This window comes from Sinocyclocheilus grahami, unplaced genomic scaffold, assembly GCF_001515645.1.
Source record: "Sinocyclocheilus grahami isolate Dianchi unplaced genomic scaffold, SAMN03320097.WGS_v1.1 scaffold390.1, whole genome shotgun sequence".
Taxonomy (NCBI): Eukaryota; Metazoa; Chordata; class Actinopteri; order Cypriniformes; family Cyprinidae; genus Sinocyclocheilus; species Sinocyclocheilus grahami.
The window spans coordinates 828975-850841 of NW_015505569.1; the positions used below are offsets into that span (position 1 = coordinate 828975).

General features: G+C 36.5%; 2 protein-coding genes across 3 annotated transcripts; both read right to left on the minus strand.

The window, feature by feature from the left end:
- Positions 1-507: 507 nt before the first annotated feature.
- Positions 508-9478, minus strand: LOC107550184 (14-3-3 protein epsilon-like). The gene is made up of 6 exons (XM_016231423.1): positions 9218-9478; positions 8063-8262; positions 6065-6171; positions 2310-2516; positions 1064-1196; positions 508-887 (listed from the first exon to the last, which is right to left on the minus strand). Exons 1-6 carry the CDS (start codon positions 9279-9281, stop codon positions 828-830), a joined length of 771 nt encoding a protein of 256 aa, XP_016086909.1. The 5' UTR covers positions 9282-9478; the 3' UTR covers positions 508-827.
- A 3262-nt stretch (positions 9479-12740) lies between these two features.
- Positions 12741-21135, minus strand: psmd9 (proteasome 26S subunit, non-ATPase 9). 2 transcript variants are annotated; one of them, XM_016231425.1, is made up of 6 exons: positions 20898-21135; positions 16934-17033; positions 14411-14598; positions 13167-13268; positions 12936-13024; positions 12741-12850 (listed from the first exon to the last, which is right to left on the minus strand). In XM_016231425.1, the coding sequence occupies exons 1-6, from the start codon at positions 21021-21023 to the stop codon at positions 12823-12825; spliced, it is 633 nt and encodes a 210-aa protein (XP_016086911.1). In that variant the 5' UTR covers positions 21024-21135; the 3' UTR covers positions 12741-12822. The 2 variants fall into 2 exon arrangements, with proteins under 2 accessions (XP_016086911.1, XP_016086910.1); XM_016231424.1 differs by having other exon boundaries at positions 16934-17036.
- Between the last annotated feature and the right edge of the window lie 732 nt (positions 21136-21867).

The window sequence follows — 21867 nt, forward strand, 5'->3', positions numbered from 1 at the left end:
TTGGGATTATTTGCGCAAGAAGTCTCTCTTAACAAGCGTTTGTTTGATGAGAAATACAGTAAAAAGTGTAAAATTGAGGAAATATTATTACAACTTAAAATAACTTTTCTATTTTGAATATGTTTTAAAATTTAATTTATTTCTGTGTCACATGATCCTTCAGAAAACATTGTAATATGCTGATTTGCTGCTCAAATATTATTGGTGCTCAGTTATTAATAATGGTCATTATCAATGTTGTTTTTGTTGCTTAATATTTTTGTGGAAACCATCTTTTATGAATAGGAATTTCAAAAGAGCAGCATTTATATGAGCAATTTACTTTTGAGCAATTGAATGCATCCTAATAATTGAGAAAATCAGCATATTAGAATTATTTCTGAAGGATCATGTGACACTGAAAACTGGAGTAATCATGCTGAAAATTCAGCTTTGCATCAAAAAAAAATTATATAATCAAATTATGTAATATTTCACAATTTTACTGTTTTTAATCTATTTGTATCAAACAAATGTAGCCTTGGTGAGCAGAAGAGACTTCTTTCAACATCATTAAAAGTCTTAATTATTCCGAACTTGTGTAGATGGTCTGATAGGTAAGAGCAAAGGTATGAAATAATGAGCGAGACGGGGAAAGATGAAGTGAAAGACAGGGATGGACAGAACCAGCATTCATCATCTGAACTCTTCTCTATGACACCATGAGCTTCCCTGAGAGACAGAGATGCACGAGAGACACTGAAAGAGAGAAGAGAGAGAGAGAGAGAGAGAGAGAGAGAGACAGAGAGACAGACAGATGGAGATAAGGGGGTTTAGCATGTTGGCGGTCACATCTCACTGCTTTTCATCCTCAGCATCTTGCAGCGCTGTTTTATTTTGTTCTTCACCTGAGGGGAAAAAAGAATGAGTCTTTGTTATTACAGTGGCATTGATAGGTTAAGCTGCACACTATAAGACAAACTCCACACATTCCATGTTTTAAGCCTGAAACACAAAGTTGAAGTCAAGCCACATCACACAAACACTCTGAGTAAGTGCATTTGTGACCCTGGAGCACAAAAGCAGTCTGTGTGTCTGAGGTCCAGAGCGTCAGGTTGTCCCGTAACAGCTGCATGATGAGCGTCGAGTCCTTGTAACTGTCCTCACTCAGCGTGTCCAGCTCCGCTATCGCATCGTCAAACGCCGCCTTCGCCAACCTGTTGGAGGAGCGAGAGGAGAGTCAGACTGGCTTTTTCAGAGGGGTTTCCCATAAGGCAGTGGTTCTCAACCAGGGGGCTGCACCATGAAGTATTAAAATGAATAAAAAAATATAATAAATTACTCCCCAATTAAAAAGATCTCATTTGAAATGATAAACACAAAACTTAGATGTAGACTGAAATCATATTTATTTTTCTCTCTAAATAACTATTGTTTTTATTAAACACCTGGAATCACAAAATGCATCACGGCTAATTGCTTTTAGAAATCAGCACTCCCATTTTCTGCTAATATATCAATAAGTCACATTTATTTTTATAGCGGTTTATACAATATAGACAATATTTCAAAGCAGCTTGACATGAATAAACAGGAAAATACCAGTGTTTATTTTCTACAGCACATCAATTATGAATTCAGACAAGTGTTATTATTCAGCTCAAATCAGTTCATGTTCTCATCCTGCAGTTAAATTGATAATATCAATCAATATCAATTGTCTTTTAAATAAGATTGATATATTAGCAGGCTTCAAATATTGTGTCAGAAAACGGGGGTCTTCTCAAGGAACCGCTGCTGTTGGGAATCTAAAATGCAAATATTCCAGCAATGTGATGACATTATTAATCATTAATATTTAATGTATAATGTCAACATTATTAATCATTAATATATATGCAAATGATTTTAAACTTTTAGGATGTACACAGCCACATTTATCACACATATTTAGGAATCAACCTATGATAGCCATAGGATTATTAACTAAAACCGAAACCATTAAAAAAAATAATTACGTGTAAAATAATATTTTATAAAAAATAATATTTTCATTCAGTTTAACTTGATGTACTAAAATAACTCAAACTATAAGTGAAATACAAATTTATAAAAAAAAATAAAAATGGAGATTAAAAAAAAACAAGCATAAATTACTTTAAATTTAAAACGAAAACAGAAAATATAAAATATAAAAATATGAATAAAACTATACGAGTAGATCAGTTACACTAAAATAACACTGCTTAGCCATAGGTGTCTGTGCATATTAATATTGGACCGAAGCAAGTCAAAAAACACAGTTTAAGCGAGGAGAGAAGAAGCCTAACCTGCAGGCGCGGTCGGGGGAATTAAGGATCTCGTAGTAGAAGACGGAGAAGTTGAGAGCGAGGCCGAGCCGGATGGGATGTGTGGGGGGGAGCTCAATCATGGCAATGTCACTGGCAGCTTTATACGCCACCAAACTGTTCTCCGCTGCTTCCTTCCTGTCATTACCCGTGGCAAACTCTGCTAGGTACCTGTCGTAGTCGCCTTTCCTGCAAACACACAAGACACAGAACCTAGTGTGGGTGAAGAGCTTCATTATCTTCTTATTAGCTACTATTCTGAGCTCCTGCCGTCAGAAATGTGTTCAAAAATAGACAACACCGGTATAATGAATAAAGCAGGCTACTGTATGCTGGAGCATTAAAACACACACTATGCACATTTTCTGGGTATTCACATGCCTTTTTTGCTTTAAAAAAAAAAAAAAAGAAATGAAAAGAAAAGAAGAGAGAAAATAACTATTATGCAGTTAAAGGGATAGTTCACCCAAAAATGTCTGGTTCACAAACAAATCATTCTTTTGAAGCGTCTGAAACGTTTTGCGGCTCGAGCAGCACAGATCTACAAGTTGCTCAATCAGAAATCACTTTCAGACTCCGACTCGGTCCTTTGTTCACTTCATTTTACCGCCGATTCATTTACAAACAAGGCACAATTCAATGCTGGATTTTCAGAAAGATTGAAACTAAAAGACGATGCGGTGTCGACTATATTGGATCTGACAGTAATGTCGCACCTCACGAGTGTGAGTAACTGTTTTTATTGCATGGTCACTATCACTTTGTCCGTTATTACAGATCGTTTGATACATGGGTCACAGACGTTAAGATGTCCGCATCAAAAGAAATTGACAAAAGTGATTTTATGTCCATAGAAAGCACATTAAATGTAAGTAAATTGTCTACTTTTAAGGTTTCAAATAAGTTTTTGGAGAATAAAATGTCAAAATTTGGTTGAAATAATGTTACATTGTCATTCAGTGTAACACAATATTTATGTAAAAATTCAAACATGCTTATTCTGACGTGTACATATTAAAATATATAAAAGAATAAGGGAGCATATTAAATTTGATTGTGTTTTAAACGAGTAAAAATTCTTACTGACAAATGGACAAAACCTAGGATCGTGGCAAATTTTACTAATTAGTATTTGGGGTGAAAGTAAATTGACTTTTGTTGTAAATATGCCTGACAAGACTGTTACACTGAATGACATTTTAGTGGGTCTCTTCTGTAAATCAGGGAAAAATGTATGATATTTATTTTTTGCTCAGAAAAACAAAAACAAAATTGCAATTAAATTAAACAGATTTTTAAATTTTTTTTGGGGGGGGGGTAACAACAACATCAATTTAAAGCAGTATTACATTTATTGTTTTTATGCTTAAACCCTTTTTCTTCTTTGACCCATATACTGAGAATTTATGCTTTATTAACCTAATTCACAGCAGCGTCCATCTATGAAGGCTATAGGCCAGGGGTGTCCAAACTCGGTCCTGGAGGGCCGGTGTCCTGCAGAGTTTAGCTCCAACTTGCCTCAACACACCTGACTGGAAGTTTCTAGTATGCCTAGTAAGAGCTTGATTAGCTTCAGGTGTGTTTAATTAGGGTTGTAGCTAAAGTTTCTGCATTCTCAGACCTCCTGTCATTATCACTGCCTTCAAAACTCTGCAGGACACCGGCCCTCCAGGACCGAGTTTGGACACCCCTGTTATAGGCTGTCAAACACACACAGCTGTTAGCAAATCATACCAGTGGGTGTTTACTTCCGACTCTACAATCCGTTTCGATGAGGAGGGTCAAAAAAGGACAGAAAATAGCCTATTACTTCTGAATTTTTATGTAAAAATCTTGATAACTTTATAAGTGGACCTCAGAGAATAGTACAAAAAAAACAAAGGCAGTTCATGACCCCTTTAAAGGGGTCATAGGATGCCCATTTTCCACAAGTTGATATGATTCTTTAGGGTCTTAATGAAAAGTCTGTAACATAGTTTGGTTAAAATTTCTCAATGGTAGTGTAAAAAACAAATCATACCAGTGGGTGTTTACTTCCGACTCTACAATCCGTTTCGATGAGGAGGGTCAAAAAAGGACAGAAAATAGCCTATTACTTCTGAATTTTTATGTAAAAATCTTGATAACTTTATAAGTGGACCTCAGAGAATAGTACAAAAAAACAAAGGCAGTTCATGACCCCTTTAAAGGGTTCATAGGATGCCAATTTTCCACAAGTTGATATGATTCTTTAGGGTCTTAATGAAAAGTCTGTAACATAGTTTGGTTAAAATTTCTCAATTATGACCCCTTTAATAATATAATTGCATATACATTGTTATCATGTGATTATGTAAACGAACTGGTGAATCAGTTATTTGAAGTGGCTCATTGAAATGAACTGTCCGAAAGAACCAGCCTGTGGAAAAGAATCAGACTTCCGCATTTGCCTGAGGCTCTGGATTACAGGTAATAATGTTTAATTTATTGCACAGAATGATTGTTTCGCTTCATAAGACCTCAATTTATCGTCGGGAGCTACGTGTATCAGGCTTCCAGCGATAGACGGTTATACCGGTGTTAAGCCGCCCCCCACTGTCTTTTTGATTTATAGTAACAAAAATAATTTAGCCTAGTTCAGTTAGAGGACAGACACTTTTAAAAACGAATCGCTCAATGCAGCGTGCTGAACCGTGCGCGAGCGAGTCGAGCTGACTGTCAAGAGTGAGGTGAGAAAAACAAGGTGCCTGTTTGGCAATATTTTAGATTTTGAAAAGCCTATTGACTGGAAGTTTTTTTAAACATTCGTTTCTTATTTATTTGGTTCCACAGTGTTTGCTGATTTTAGCCTAAGTAATTTGTTATTTTATTAGGCATATATGGTGTATTTTTATTCGTTTTGTTAATAAAAGTTCTGAGTTTGACTTTGTTGTTGCTGCTTGAATTGAATGAATTGCCGCTAATTTGAAAGTGAAAGTAAAACGCGCACGGCGCTTTTTCAAGCTATTTGAAAGCCAAGAAATCCGAGGAAAAGAGGGAAAACTCAAACGAACAATTGCTTGACGCCAAATTGCCGCTAATTTGAAAGTGAAAGTAAAATGCGCACTTTTACAAGCCATTTGAAAACGAAGAAAATAGGGAAACTCAAACAAACTAACACCCCCCACCCCAACCCCAACGGTGATACCGGTATTACCAGTGTTGACACACGTCGATTAACCGGTGGGAAAAGAGTGATGGTATTCGTTGACTTACATTTTATGAATCACCAAGGGCCACAGTCTCACCTAAAAAATCATCTTTACTGTTCTACTGAAGAAAAGAAAAAAAAGTCACCTACATCTTGGATGGCCTGAGGATGAGTAAATTAACAGCTAATTTTCATTTCTGGGTGAACTATCCCTTTAAGCAAGCACTGCTTTTTAAAACAAACAAAAAAATAAATGTTAACATTTCAGGGGATCAATTTCTAAATGTACTGATAAAGCCCTACAAAACCTTACATTTACATGACTGCATTTGGCAGGCCCTTAAATCCTAAACAATTTAGTGTGCATGATTAGTATGCTTCAAGGTGTACATTTAATAATTATGCACGTTTCTTGGGAATCAAATCCATGACCTACATGAGGCAAACGTTTTATGCTCTACAGAAATAAAGCCAGGTTTCATGTCATATATTTAGCATGCAGAACCTCACCCATCTAAGAGACCTATAAAGTCTTAAATGCATGCACTTTGTTTCATCAAACACCTACATTTTGTAGTAGAAAACTTTGGATTCTCCTGTGTTGGCTGCAGGAATGAGGTGTTTGTCCAGTACATCCAGTATGTCACTGCAAACAGATTTCAGCTCATTCTCAACCTGCAAAAGATAAGACGAGAAACCGCAGAGTGATTATGGCATCATGTACATCTAGATCACTGCACACATTACTGTTTCTGAGACATAAAACTCACGACTCAAGACAAGGCATTTCAAGGGATGGATTGAAGTGTTAGAAACAAGCACTAAGGTATTATAAAGAACAAACGTTTATTAAATGTATATAATAGGGATGCACTGAAATGAAAATTCTTGGCCAAAGCCGAAACCGAACAAAATGAAACACTGGGCCGAAGGCCGAATACCGAAAACGTTTTTTTTTCTTTTCTCGCCATTGCATAAATTAAATAGCCAAAATGTGCTTTTTACTGTTTTGTCTTGCTTTTCAAAGAAAAAAAAATCTATTACAAAACACCAATTTAAAAATATTGAACACCGAACATTTTTAACATTCTAGCAGACATTATACCAACAAAGCACAATTTAACTTAAAATTAATAAGTTAGTAAAATCATATTTTCTGGCCATCAAGACCCCCTTCTAGAATCAGGCATCTGTTTTTTACTGTACAATTAAAAGCAGCCTTGCTGAGAAGAGACTTCTTTTAAAACATAAGAAAATATTACAGATCTTAATTTGAACACTATATGCGTGATTGCTATAATAAATGTATTAACAGTTTTAATGATTATTATTATAATTATTATTGTCTTTTTATTTTATTTTACAGAACAACAGTGAAATTACAACAATACTAACATTTATGAATGTTGATACGAGTTCTTGCATTTTCTCAACTTTTATTTTGGAGGAAACACGCAGGAAGACTTCAATGCTTCCTTTTCGTTGACAATAACAGATTTATAAATAAGTCTCATTACGAATACGTATCGCACTGTCACATGCCTTGTAAAAATTCATAAAAATGTGACTGAGCAACTGACGAGCGCAGATTTTCCTCGCGCTTTTGACTTTGAACCCTGGTTAACAAGCAGATTTCAAATCATCGTACAGTAAACTAAGGCTGGGCAAAAAAATAGATTTTTCGATTTATCGTTTTTTTAAAATGACGTCGATTCGATATCGATTCTCAAAAGCCGTGAATCGATCTTTTCCGGGATTTATTTCAGCACACATTTAAAACAAGATCTGATTAACGTGAATCTTATCATTAGTCTTCTCCTCTAGATGTCACCCTTATTTACCTTGCGCGATGTTACAACAGAAATCCTGTCATTCATTCAGCACTTATCATGGCCATACGCGCGATTCGCAAAGCTCAGGTGAAATGCTATAGTAATACTGTAATATCTGCAGAAGCATTTGATATCACGCATAAGGTGCCATGATTTCCGCAATGAATGAATGGCGAGGCGCACTGTTTTGTTTACTACACACATACCAAAGCGCGGATGACGCTCGCAGTGTTTTCAGCTTCTGCCGTCTCACTATATGATGATATGAACACGAATTGCCTTCATCTGATTACCAGAAAAATTCAGAACATTTTATAGGACCCTATTATTGTTTAAAAAAGGACCCATACAAAAAAAAGTATAGGTTTAAAATACAGGCATGTGGTTCTTAATTTCTTTTTATTAATTCACCATTTGTAAACTGATGTTTACTGTTCATTTTTTAGAAATATCAATAGCATTTGTATTAAAACTATATTCACTGAATGTAATCAAAAAATCGAGAATCGAATCGAGACATCTGAATCGATACCCAGCCCTAGAGTAAACCAGCAACAATCCCCCCGTCCTCTTCTCATCGAAGACATGCGATGCAATCCTAAACAGTCTCTCGCTGTCGGTGCTTGTAATGATTCTTGCGTCTTTCTCGGACAGTTTTAAATGCTTCACTTAAATTGTTACGCTTCTTCCCATTTTTGGGTGAACTATCCCTTTAAGGCTCCATGCAGTCTCACCGCTTGTCTGTATTCGCGGATCATTTTGAGTTTGCCCTCTCCTCCCTTGCTCTCCTCTTTCTGCTCAATGCTGCTGATGATCCTCCAGGAGGCTCGTCGAGCTCCAATCACGTTCTTATACGCCACCGACAACAGGTTTCTCTCCTCCACCGTGAGCTCGGTGTCCTTTCCTGCAACGCTCTTCATAGACTCCACCATTTCTGAAACACAGAAGAATCATCTTAATGACACACAGCAAACCCGCCATCAAAGATCTGGAGTGCAAAGGTCAAACTAAATGATAAATATAGTACATAACACTGAATGTCACAGACTGGGTACTGAGTGGCTTAATAATAAAAAAAAAATGCATGTACGAAGTAGTAAGCTCAGATGAGAGTAATGTTTGTAGCAGATGCTATTTAGCTCAAACAATTTCACTTCTGCGTAAATAAAATTGTGTAACTCTCAATGACAGATATTTTCTTTCACATTGTGACATGCATAATAACATCAAATCATACACAAGTACAGAACAAGCAATAATTGGTTTAACCAATATTTTTTTCCTGACATTTAAGCATTTTTCCATAATCAGATAATGGTTTTAATGGATTTTTTTTCTTAAAATCTTAAATGATCCCGTGACATATTTAATGCACCAGTGAAAATGACTGAGAAATACCACGTACTGTCCAAAATGTCAACATCGAGGTGCATAAAAACATGAATACAGTAAAAATATCCAATAACAGCAGTCAGAATAACCAGCTGGGTTCAGGCTAGTCATCATTGCATCAGCTAAAATCTCAACGCAGTCTGATTTTATTCAGATCATGTGTAGCGAAAGAAAACCACACGATTTTGAATCACACAATCTCCGATCAACTGATTACAGTAACGTTACAATATCAGATGCGCCACTCGTAGATTGTACACAACAGATCTTAGCAGCGCGAGCACAGATCAACATTGGCTTTAGCTCGCGAACAATGCAGGGGTTGGGCTGAGCTAGTTCGGGCCTTTCCAAAACAACAGCTCTTACTGGATTTTTCCTGCCATTTCTCCTGGACGTGACACGTGTGAATATACGACATCCCTCTGTTTACTGCTGTCCCTCGGATGTAATTCAAGAGCGTGACAACACATTTATAACGCCCAAAAACATCAACTCACCATCGTATCTCTCGGCTTGTTCTGCTAGCTTAGCCTGATAAACCAAGTGCTCTCGATCTGCCATGATTACCGGGGACCGCGAGGAGGTGGACAGGGTGAAGGTCAGAGACGCTGTCTGTTTGTACAGACGGGTGCAAATGGTGCAGAAAACGGAAAAGATGTGTTATATCGGGATACTTGGTGTAGCAACAGCAGCTTGAAATCCTCGTATCCTGCCGGCGACTAAATATGGCGATGAAACTCCATCCGGGAACTTCGAGTCGTGCGCGTTGCGTGACGTTCGTACAAAGTAAAAATACCAGATTTTTTTTTTTTTTTGGTGAATTTAGTATTTTTTTCCCCCAAAGTCGTTACATTGTTTAGAGCATAAGAAAAAAATAAGTAAATTGATTTTTTTTTACCCTGTATAGAAAGCAATGCAACCAATGTAACATTTTTGAAAAATATTTTATTCCCTAACGAAAATTAACCACGGTTTTATGGTTACTATAAGGTTACTATAGTTAAACCACGGTGAGCACAAATTGACCACGGTTTTATGGTTACTATAAGGTTACTATAGTTAAACCACGGTGAGCACAAATTGACCACGGTTTTAAGGTCACTATAAGGTTACTATAGTTAAACCACGGTGAGCACAAATTGACCACGGTTTTAAGGTTACTATAAGGTTACTATAGTTAAACCACGGTGAGCACAAATTGACCACGGTTTTATGGTTACTATAAGGTTACTATAGTTAAACCACGGTGAGCACAAATTGACCACGGTTTTAAGGTTACTATAAGGTTACTATAGTTAAACCACGGTGAGCACAAATTGACCACGGTTTTAAGGTTACTATAAGGTTACTATAGTTAAACCACGGTGAGCACAAATTGACCACGGTTTTATAGTTACTATAAGGTTAATATAGTTAAACCACGGTAAGCACAAATTGACCATGGTTTTGCCATACTAACCATAGTTTAACCATGGTATTTGTAGTAAAACTGTGGTTAAACGAATGGTAATCAATGTCAAAAAGGTTGGTTACTACATGGTTAATTTTCTGCTGTGTCCTCTGTAGAGGACACCAGGACTTTAAAATACATGAATAGACGTGGAAAGGCAAAAACAGTGGGATTTTTTAAAATCACCAATCATTTTTTATACCAAACTTTATATAAAGATGATTCTCCACTATGTTATAAAAGACATAACAGAATGATTTGATATGCCGCTTTGCTTTATGCAATATGAGTGTAAAATTGCCATAAACGGGTTTGATGTAGCATATAAACGGTATCTAATTTGCATATTAATCTGTTTTTGGGGCAACGTGTAATGGAAAAAAAAAAGAAGTGTAATAATGGGAGTAATAATTGGCAAGATTTTCAAAATATCTCATATTTCATAGGAATATTGACATACAATTTCCTTCCCTATTCACTTGTTGTCTCCCAAAATGCATAATAAACACGCTTTAAGTCCTGGGGCCAGTTGCATAAAAGGTTTAGAGTAGTTAGTCATCCAATTTTTTTCTTTAAAACTGGTCATCATTTTTTAAAAATTAGTTACATAAAAGCATACATTAGTTTAAATTGAATCCCAAAATATAATAAATATATATATATATATAATGTCAAAACTCCATAGCTGGGAGTCAGGAGGCTATGGCAAGACGTTTAATCATTTAAAGCTTCGGTAGTCGTAAATTACTTTTTACTTGTCAAAATTACAATTCCAGATATCTGTTAGCGATTATGACGTGTCAAGATATTTGTAATCCAGTTATTACTTTAATTTACATTGAATCCCTAATTGTTATTCAACCAGTCAGAATTCTGATTACAGGTATCTTTTCATCATTAAAGATATCCAGAATGTGTTTTTGATACCTGAAACTAAAACAATACTATTCAAAATAGCCTAACTTTGTAGATATCTTGAATTTGATTGGAGTAGTCAAAACTTAATATTTTAAATGTGAAGTCTTACTAATTAAATGCCATTTACAGGTTAAAGGAAATCCCAACCGTATGTAGTCACACACCTCTATAAATAAGATATGGCAAGCCAATTTATCATTTAATGCTTTGGTTTGACAATTACATTTTAGATAGTTACAATTGTTTTGACAAGTCAACATGATCATTAGAGATACGTGCAGTTATAATTTGACTAGTAAGAAAGATGGTACAAGATATCAGTAAGTACATTTTGACTAGTCAAAAATCCATGCAAGATATCTCTAAACTTCATAGGGGCAAAATTGTTTGGTGTGGGGAAACTGACGCCACAAATGGGAGACCATCATCATTTTTTGAAAATAAAAAATCTTTTTCACACAATGAGATATTTAAATGATTTACTTTATCATAGTTTTTAACATGTAATAATTCATATTTATATGAAACTATAAAGGCATTTGAAAAAAAAAATGAAGGCATGATAACAGGTTTCCAAGTCAGTTTTGAATCTGATTTTCATATAAGGACACTGTAATGTGTTTATCACACATATTAAAAGGATAGTTCACCCAGAAATGAAAATTCAGACATTATTTACTCACCCTGGTGTTGTTCTAATGCAACTGTAACAAAGCGAATACAGCTTCATACATCAGAACTCAGAATGACTCTGGTCTTACCATTCAGCTGCTTTAGAAATCCCAACCGTATGTAGTCACACACCTCTATAAATAAGATATGGCAAGCCAATTTATCATTTAATGCTTTGGTTTGACAATTACATTTTAGATAGTTACAATTGTTTTGACAAGTCAACATGATCATTAGAGATACGTGCAGTTATAATTTGACTAGTAAGAAAGATGGTACAAGATATCAGTAAGTACATTTTGACTAGTCAAAAATCCATGCAAGATATCTCTAAACTTCATAGGGGCAAAATTGTTTGGTGTGGGGAAACTGACGCCACAAATGGGAGACCATCATCATTTTTTGAAAATAAAAAATCGTTTTCACACAATGAGATATTTAAATGATTTACTTTATCATAGTTTTTAACATGTAATAATTCATATTTATATGAAACTATAAGGCATTTGGAAAAAAAATGAAGGCATGATAACAGGTTTCCAAGTCAGTTTTGAATCTGATTTTCATATAAGGACACTGTAATGTGTTTATCACACATATTAAAAGGATAGTTCACCCAGAAATGAAAATTCAGACATTATTTACTCACCCTGGTGTTGTTCTAATGCAACTGTAACAAAGCGAATACAGCTTCATACATCAGAACTCAGAATGACTCTGGTCTTACCATTCAGCTGCTTTAACATTAAAATGTTAAGAACTTTTGCAGATCCTCTTGCCAGATTTGTTCCACAATGCACCAATTTTAGAACAAGAATTTAAAAATAAAAATGGATGCAAGACATTTAAAAGGAGAAAAGGGTAAGTGAAAACCTTGCAAATAAATTCTCTGTTCATCCTTTCTGACAGATTAAGTAAGTCTGATACTGAATAGTCTGTCATTTCTCCTTGGTAATTTTACAATGAATGCAAAAGCAAAATTAAAGTTAACCCACTGCAAATTTATTTAGTGCAAAAGAGGTGTGCTGTTTGGCATAAAGATGATCCTCGTCCTTTCACTGGTCATCTGTGGAGAGGTACTAAGTTGCACCTATTAACAGAATAAAAATGCCATTAATAATGACCTTGATATTTTCCTAATTAAAATGAATTAATACAATAAACACATTCTTTACCCCAGTAGTCCTCTACCAGACCATTGCTTCGGAGTCAAATTAAGATGTACTTCTTGTCCACTTCGAAGCAATCCAACACGTAGGGATTTCTAGAGTAAAGAGAAATAATTCACCAAGACAAAATTAAACTGAATCACGTAGTACATAAACAGGAATGTAAAGTAATAAAAAGAGTAAGTAACTGAGCTACAGTTTTAAACTTAAAGGAAAGAGCTTCGAGTTACAACAAACCCCTTCACTATGTTGGACAACAGAAGCGACGTCACGCAGATTCCTGAAGTTTAGTGTATTTACAGACCCAAACTCTATAATCTCATCACCGACTCGCAGACCCTACAAACAGAAGAAAACTGAAATCAATGAAAGTTTTTACTCATGAAAAATCCACTATGAACAATCAGCCACTTTGTAAAGTGCTGCACATCTGTTTTAAACTCTCTAGTTGCGTAATCAGTTTGTGCTTCGACTCAAAAAGAGACTTAAGTACTACTATGAAATGAAATAAACCTTCCAATGAGCAACAGTTAACATGCAGTCATTATATGTTATAACTAAAAAATATAAAATATACAAGTCAACATGAAAAGCATTTAAAGGTTGCAACATTTTACTAATGTAAATCATCTGATACTGATTTTAGATGTATTAAGCAAACAAGTTAAAGGTCCCCTGAAATGCTTAGAAACACGCAGTGTTACTCTATGTGTTGACGTCATTTGAACTGAAACAGGAAGACAGGGCGGGACATATCAAGCAGCCCCGCCCCTTTTTAAAATAGCCAATAGCGTTCGCCCACAGCTTGGGCTAGAGCCGTTCTGAGCCGTTGAGCTCCGTAAAGCCTCATTTGACAGAGTATACCAGCCACAATCTCATCCATATTGCTATAAAATATAGCATTCTGTGTAGAATTCAAATAGCTCAAACATTTTGTGGTCTGCGCCGACTCGTGCGTGTGATCCGCTCCGTGCTATCGTGTCTCTGGACCGGAGCAGAGTGTGTGTGCGGTGCGGTGGTTAGCGGGACACAGCGCCAAACCAGACTTCTTTTTTTCCTCAATGGAAAGCATATTTACACTGTTTGAATCGTTTCCTGTCTCCTATATAGTGCACTACGTGCCATTCACTGTACAGAAAATACTAATTCTGTCGACAAGTGACCGATTTCAGCCGCGGCTCCAGCGTCTATTTTATAGTGTAGGGGGCGGGGCTTCGGATTCTAGAGAGCATTTGACGATGTGACGTCAAAAAAATCGTTGAGCCGTTTTGGCGGAAGTGACGAACTGCAAGCTTTGAATGCTTATATCTTCTAAATGCGAATTTTGTCACTGTTTTGGAGCACACTGCCTTATAGATAACTTTAAGACTAACATATTGATACCAACACCCAAAAAAAACTTTCATTTTGATTTCATGGGGACTTTAAGTTGACTTAATAAATCTGTGAATATGAAGGTTAGAAATGGGGCACAAACTCACGGCCTGAAAAGCAGGGGAGCCCTGTGTTACAGTGTCCACCAGTGCAAACGGGGCTGGCAGAGACGCGGTCGGCTCAGTGACTTCCGTCTTTGTCACGTCCTTCTCAGGTTTGACCCTTGCTGTGGCATGCAGCTTATGAAGGGCCTCCTCGATCTCCACCATGATAGCTTTGTGATCATTCTGTAAACCTTTATAAATTATTAAAAAAAATAAAGAACTTTAAGAGTTACAAGAATGATTAGAAATTATTAATAATAATTGAGCAGCAAATAAGCATATTAGAATGATTTCTAAAGGATAATGGGACACTGAAGACTGGCGTAATGATGCTGAAAATTCAGCTTTGATCACAGGAATCAATTACATTTTAACATATATTCACATAACAGTTACAGTGCAACCGGAAAGTATTCACAGCACTTCACTTTTTCCACATTTTGTTATGTTACAGCCTTATTCCAAAATGGATTCAATTCATTATTTTCCTCAAAATTCTACAAACAATACCACATAATGACAACGAGAAAGAAGTTTGTTTGAAATCTTTGCAAATCTATTCACGTGTCAAAAAAAATCACATATACATAAGTACACTCAAAATTGAGCTCAGGTGCATCCTGTTTCCACTGATCATCCTTGAGATATTTCTACAACTTGACTGGAGTCCACCTGTGGAAAATTCAGTTGACTGGACATGATTTGGAAAGGCACTCACCAGTCTATATAAGGTCCCACAGTTAACAGTGCATGTCAGAGCACAAACCAAGCCGTGAAGTCCAAGGAATTGTCTGTAGACCTCCGAGACAGGATTGTATCGAGGTACAGATCTGGGGAAGGGTACAGAAAAATTTCGACAGCATTGAAGGTCCCAATGAGCACAGTGGCCTCCATCACCCGTAAATGGAAGAAGTTGGGCCGACCGGCCAAACTGAGCTATCGGGGGAGAAGGGCCTTAGTCAGGGAGGTGACCAGGAACCCGATGGTTACTCTGACAGAGCTCCAACATTTCTCTGTGGAGAGAGAAAAACTCCACCAATCAGGCCTGTATGGTAGCGTGGCCAGACGGAAGCCACTCCTCAGTGAAAGGCACACGACAACCCGCCTGGAGTTTGCCAAAAGGCACCTGAAGGACTCTCAGACCATGAGAAACAAAATTCTCTGGTCTGATGAAACAAAGATTGAACTCTTTGGCCGAATGGCAAGCGTCATGTCTGGAGGAAACCAGGCACGGCTCATCACCTGGCCAATACTATCCCTACAGTGAAGCATGGTGGAGGCAGTATCATGCTGTGGGGATGTTTTTCAGCGGCAGGACTAGTCAGGACCGAGGGAAAGATGAATGCAGCAATGTACAGAGACATCCTTGATGAAAACCTGCTTCAGAGCGCTCTGGACCTCAGACTGGGGCGAAGGTTCATCTTCCAACAGGACAACGACCCCAAGCACACAGCCAAGATAACAAAGGAGTGGCTATGGGACAACTCTGTGACTGTCCTTGAGTGGCCCAAGCCAGAGCCCAGACTTGAACCCGATTGAACATCTCTGGAGAGATCTGAAAATGGCTGTGCACCAACACTCCCCATCCAACCTGATGGGAGCTTGAGAGGTCCTGCAAAGAAGAATGGGAGAAACTGCCCAAAAACAAGTGTGCCAAGCTTGTAGCATCATACTCAAAAAGAGTTGAGGCTGTAATTGGTGCCAAAGGTGCTTCAACAAAGTATTGAGCAATACTTATGTACATGAGATTTTCTTTTCTTTTTTAAATAGATTTGCTAAGATTTCAAACAAACTTATTTTACATTGTCATTATGTGGTATTGTTAGTAGAATTTTGAGGAAAATAATGAATTTAATCCATTTTGGAATAAGGCTGTAACATAAAATGTGGAAAAAATGAAGCGCTGTGAATACTTTCCAGATGCACTGTATTTTAAATTCTAATATTTCGCAATTACTGATTTTACTTTATTTTTGATCAAATAATTGCAGCCTTGTTGAGCAGAAGAGACTTTTTTCAAAAATGTTTAAAAAAAAAATCTTAATTATAACAAACTTTTGACCAGTACTGTATATATATAGAAAGAGAGAGACCGTTATTTATGAAATATTGTAATCAGATTTTGTAATTTTGAGCATTTTTTTTCTGTACAACGACACCAATATTTGACATCACTTCCACTGTACGTGTGTTGAGTGAACGTAATTTTGGGTATGTCAAATTCAGGTGGAAATCCAAAACATGCACCAAAGGTTAATAAATGTTTTACCATGAATTACACCAATTCCTTACTGAAATTAAGCAAACATTTATTCCCTTAAAAAGAATCACTGTATCACCAGCATGGCATAGTGGTGGTAAAACTATGGTACTGTAATATATATTATGCTACTGAATGATTAACATATTTATATACCTTTATACATGTCAATGCCATTATCATGATACTTTTTGTGTTCACTACTATGAAAAGGCATAAGAAAATTCATCACAATTATTTAACACACAGGTGAAAAGTGTACTCACAAGATATATTGTGCCTTGCTGTTCTGACCTTGTACAAATCCACATCTGCACGAGGAAAGCCTTCCACATCAACCAGAGGAGCGTCCATGCCTATACCTGCCTGCTGTGCAAACACACACACACACACACACACACCATATGAAGAAATGTCTTTAGAAGATATTATAATGCATAATATTAAGCCATAACATATCAGCACGTAACATGGCGATCAACTGGCTATAATAAACTCTTACAAATCTATGGGCAAAACCCAGCCATCCAACTGAGAGGGCAGACCAACTACAGTCTAATCGAACGTCTGACTGTATAGTAGAGGTCGACCGATAGTGGATTTTCCCGATACCGATAGCTAGGTTGGACCACACAGGCCGATACCGATTAACCGATAGTTTTAAAATTGATACTGAACAAAAACTAAAATAGTGCTTTATTAACAAAAACAGTACTGAACCATACTAGCAGTAGTAGTAAAAAAATAAAAAATAATAGTAAATGTTGAAATTAACACACTCTAACAAGGAACAATACTTACACAGCTTTCATTAATCTTAATGCTACAAATGGACTCTTATTTTAAAGTGTTACCATTTCATTTCAACGGTCATGCTTAAAGATGCACATCTTTAAATATATACACAAAGGCTATGGATATTGTATGTATACTCTCACACATTAACTGCTTCTATTCTTGAACACGATGATTATCTAATCAAAATAAAAGTGCAGCGCTGAGTCTAGGAGAACTCGCCGGTATCACACACACTCCGGACGCATTGCGTTCAACTCAAGCAGCGGTCTAAAACTGTTTATTTAATCACCAAACGGACACAAGTTTACTTCAATAATGAACAATTTGGCATGGATGAGTTTGAAGTTCGGTGTTTAAAAACAGAGCAAACGGAAAGAGAAAGAGCAACCTATATTATAGCTCTATAAATGAAGCACATAGACTTTATTCGAGCCACAGAAAGACAAATGTTTTGCTGAAAACGCACAATACACAATTCATTATGTACATTAACAACGATTCGGGACAAATATAATGTAATTTAAAGGAAAACTATGTGAATGGCGCTCTGTGGCGCGGCAGGATTTTCTGTCGGTTGCATTTAAATCCACGTCTGAAGTTTCCCGCTCTGTTCAGCGTGCAGTATCACATGTCTAAACAAATAGCACGTGCTGTCTGTGATTTCAACCACTAGAGGCCACTCTCGCACTGTGTAATGACAGCAGACCCTTCTCAGCCGCTCCAGCAATGGACGCAACCCGGAAAACTATCGGCATGGATTTTTGTCGATAACCGATAGTTCCAGCAATCAACTATCGGTGCCGATTAATCAGCAAAACCGATACATCGGTCGACCTCTACTGTATAGTCAGATTTTATTTGATTTGTTTTATCTTTCCTAATAGATTTCTGAACAATCTTCCAATAAAGTGAGTATTAAATCAATTTTGCAGTGTTAGATGTCCAGAGTGGGCTTATATGGTATACGTGCCAATGAAATTACGCAATTTTGTCCTATCTATTATTCAAAATTGATTGGTGGGACCAGGAGCTGATATAGAGAGGACTTTTATTTAATGTAAAAAGTATTTGAAAATTGAACAAAAAGATAAAAGTACAAGACTGCGTGGAATACATAATTCCATAAAGCACTGGGGAAAATAATAAAATATACACTCAAACTGCAACGCTGCGACATTTGAAACTTTGTGCACACACTGTCTATTTATGTTTTCATTTGGGAAACATTTTGTAAAAGTATTACTTCACTTTATGCATGTTAATTAGCTTTTGTGCATGTGAATTACTTTTATCCTATAGAGAATGGGAATGTGTCGTCACAGCGGCAATGCATTCTGGGAATTTAGGTCACGGGAGCTATAGCGGAGACTGGATAATATAGCGAATGTAGACGTTTGATGATTTAACATTTATATTATTCTACTTTAGATCGCGTTGGAGTGGTTAAGGCTCACTTTACATCATTTGCCATAGCCCTTTGCACGGTCGGTGTGAAAAACTTGCTTTTTTCAGCGTTAGAAAGCTGAAAGAGCAGAGGTATTTCCAGCAGACATTGATAAGGGCTATGCCATAGTCCTTAATTATCAATGTCTGCATGAAATATCTCTGCTTTTGATGAACGCTATGTTGATACAGTAAGCGTTAATCATTCCAACGCGATCTTAAGTTGAATCATATAAACATTAAATAATATAAAATGTCTACATTCACTATGGAACTCGGATGAAAGTTAAACTGAAACTCTGTATGGTAAACAACTCAAGATGTGGCTTAATAATTGATCTCTGTAGGTTTATTATATACAGTGCATTAAACTGTAAGCCCTCACACTACAAATAGAAGAAAATTATAAATGGAAACGTTATCTTGCGGCAGCTTGTTTGTTTGTATGTATTAAGTTTCATTCATTTCATCATTGTTTGTTCGGCATCTCTAATAGTAAGGAATCTTCAACTTGGTTCAATCAAGTCAAGGTATTTATTTGTATAGCATCCACAATACACAGTGTTTCAAAGCAGCGTACAGTAAGTTCTGTTACCTCTATAATGGCTTAATTCTTTACAATGAGCAGTTTTACTGGGCAATATGACGATATATAACAATGATAAATGATCCACTGTTTGAGATCTAGCTATGTATTCTCCCCTTTAAAAAATAGCCATGGTTCTGCTGCTCTGACCAGTGTTTTAGCAGTTAGCATATATCAGTACCACTGTAGTGAAGGAGACTGAATAATGAATATTTGCCGCCTCTCAGACAAATCACAGAGCGGTTTTTTTTTTTATTTAAAGAGATTTACATATTAGTCCGTTTTATTCTAAGAGTATGTAAGATGGTTTTCAAAAAAAGATATATTAATAGTAAACGGTCGGCTTTTTCTGTGGTGATTTGCGTGTGTTTACACTGTGTGCTCCTGAGCAGTGTTGCCAATTTGGGGATTTTGTCGCCAAATTTAGCTACTTTCTCATTGTAGCTGCGACCTTTTAAATTTTTTGTGACAAGGAGCTATTTTAGCTTTATTTAAATAAAACTAGCGATTTTTTATTTTTGACTTGGCCACACCCTGCCGCAGGCCCGTGACCACTCACGTTTGCTCTCAATCATGCCAATGAGTCTGCGCAGTCAACACACCAGTACGCCACGCCTGCCATGACGCACACCACAATTTCATTACAAGCATCAATCAAGATGCCGGAGAAAAAAATGAACATCTTGTTTTAACCACGGACACAAAAGTTATACCACAATTCATGCACAGTCATGTCAACCAGATACTGAGAGAGCGACACAGTGCATCATCGTGTCATGTGTGCTGGGACGCAGTATTTCGCACTTACTTTGTAGTAATAGAGTGTGTATGAATAAAGTTTTTGTTTTTGGAGAATCATAATATTTCTTATCTGTTGTATTTGAGCAGCGCAGGGATGCACTTTGGTGACACATAAAACAAATTCCCAACATTGTGTCTTTCCATCATGTTTGATGTGCTTGCAGATCACAAGCATTTCCTAATTTCACTTCAGAATTTTTTGTTATATTTAATCTTTTGTTATATTTTTTATACGGTACGACTTTTTGTGAAAAATGGAAACTTTTGAGGGTGGTTCTAGAGATTTTCTGAGGCAACAATCCAACGCGGCGTGACGTAGATTCCCATTCTCTGTATGTCCTTATATGTTGATCATTTTGACGCTAATCTGACTCCATACAAATCAGTTGGTTGGAGACGCCGCATTTCACTGTTGTAGTGAACCATTTAATAAAATCAAACTGTATGGCACGTTAAATGTCATTTATATATATATATATATATTATATGCTGCATCTAGCCGTTTATAACGCCTTCTGTGAGAACGACCTAACGTTAATTAGTGTCTCTTTGGGCTTAATGACAAAGCATATTGAAAGTCATAAATATTGGCTTGAACTTACGGTTTGGAGCATGTCGTGGTATGCTTTAATTTGCTCTTCAATGTCACTTTTTCTTTTTATTAGCAGTCGAACATCCTCTTCAGTAACACGTGGCTCAGCAGCGTTGTTTTCTTCTGTCATTTTCATTACAAGTGCTGCCAAAAAGCAACGGAACTGGCTGATTTATTTCAGTAAGTCTTCCAAATGGTCACTCCAAGTGATTCAACAAAAGCATTCCGGATCATATTCCTTCAGTGGATTCACTGCCGGGTTGTGAACGAGTTAAATGACTGCCATCTATGTGCCGGAGATGCAAACAGTGTCACCAACTCAATTTCAGAGTAAGTTGCTATTATTGAATGCTTGGAAATATCATAACAATACAACACCACTAAGAGTCCAGGGTCTTTCAGTCTTTGAGTCCAGAGGAAGTGCTGTTTCATTCAGCAAAGCTATTGTTCTGGTTGTTTTTAAGTTTGTAGAGAACTCAATTCAAAATACATTTTTATTTCAAGTTTGAATCTTAAAAAAAACAAGTTTGCATTTTTACATTTATGAATATGTTATTTGGCTACCAGGAAAATAAGGTTTATGAAATAAGTATCACTTTTTTCACATTCATGCAAAACTAAAAGTCTTATATTTCTATAAGTGGACTTCAAAATTAGGATTTACAGAACATTTGATCAAATCAAGAATGTCACGCCAAAATGTTGCTGTGTACGAACATTCCAAAATAAATCGTCACCTTAGAATTATAAGGTTCTGCATTCCGAGCAGTTTCGAGACGTTGAGTTTCAAAGTTTGTGCATGCCATATTGTGATATGGTCTCTTTCATACACCAGTCCCAAAATATACACAACTTAAAAAAAAAAAACCGTCACATAATGTAAATAAGTTGCCACAGAATGTGTGAATAACTCAATTTTGACAAAAATGGCAGAACCTTATAATTCAGAGGTTTCAGGGTTCTCCAAACAATAAGAAACT

Excerpts from the sequence above, each read along its gene's own strand:
- LOC107550184 (XM_016231423.1), bottom strand. The coding sequence starts at position 9,281 with ATGGCAGATCGAGAGCACTTGGTTTATCAGGCTAAGCTAGCAGAACAA. Across the intron at positions 8,263-9,217 it reads ACAAGCCGAGAGATACGATG|AAATGGTGGAGTCTATGAAG; the intron begins GTGAGTTGATGT and ends TCTGTGTTTCAG. Across the intron at positions 888-1,063 it reads GGACCTCAGACACACAGACT|GTGAAGAACAAAATAAAACA; the intron begins GCTTTTGTGCTC and ends TTTTCCCCTCAG.
- psmd9 (XM_016231424.1), bottom strand. The coding sequence starts at position 21,023 with ATGAAAATGACAGAAGAAAACAACGCTGCTGAGCCACGTGTTACTGAA. Across the intron at positions 13,025-13,166 it reads TTGTCCAACATAGTGAAGGG|AAATCCCTACGTGTTGGATT; the intron begins GTTTGTTGTAAC and ends TCTTTACTCTAG. Across the intron at positions 12,851-12,935 it reads TCTGGTAGAGGACTACTGGG|GTGCAACTTAGTACCTCTCC; the intron begins GTAAAGAATGTG and ends TTCTGTTAATAG.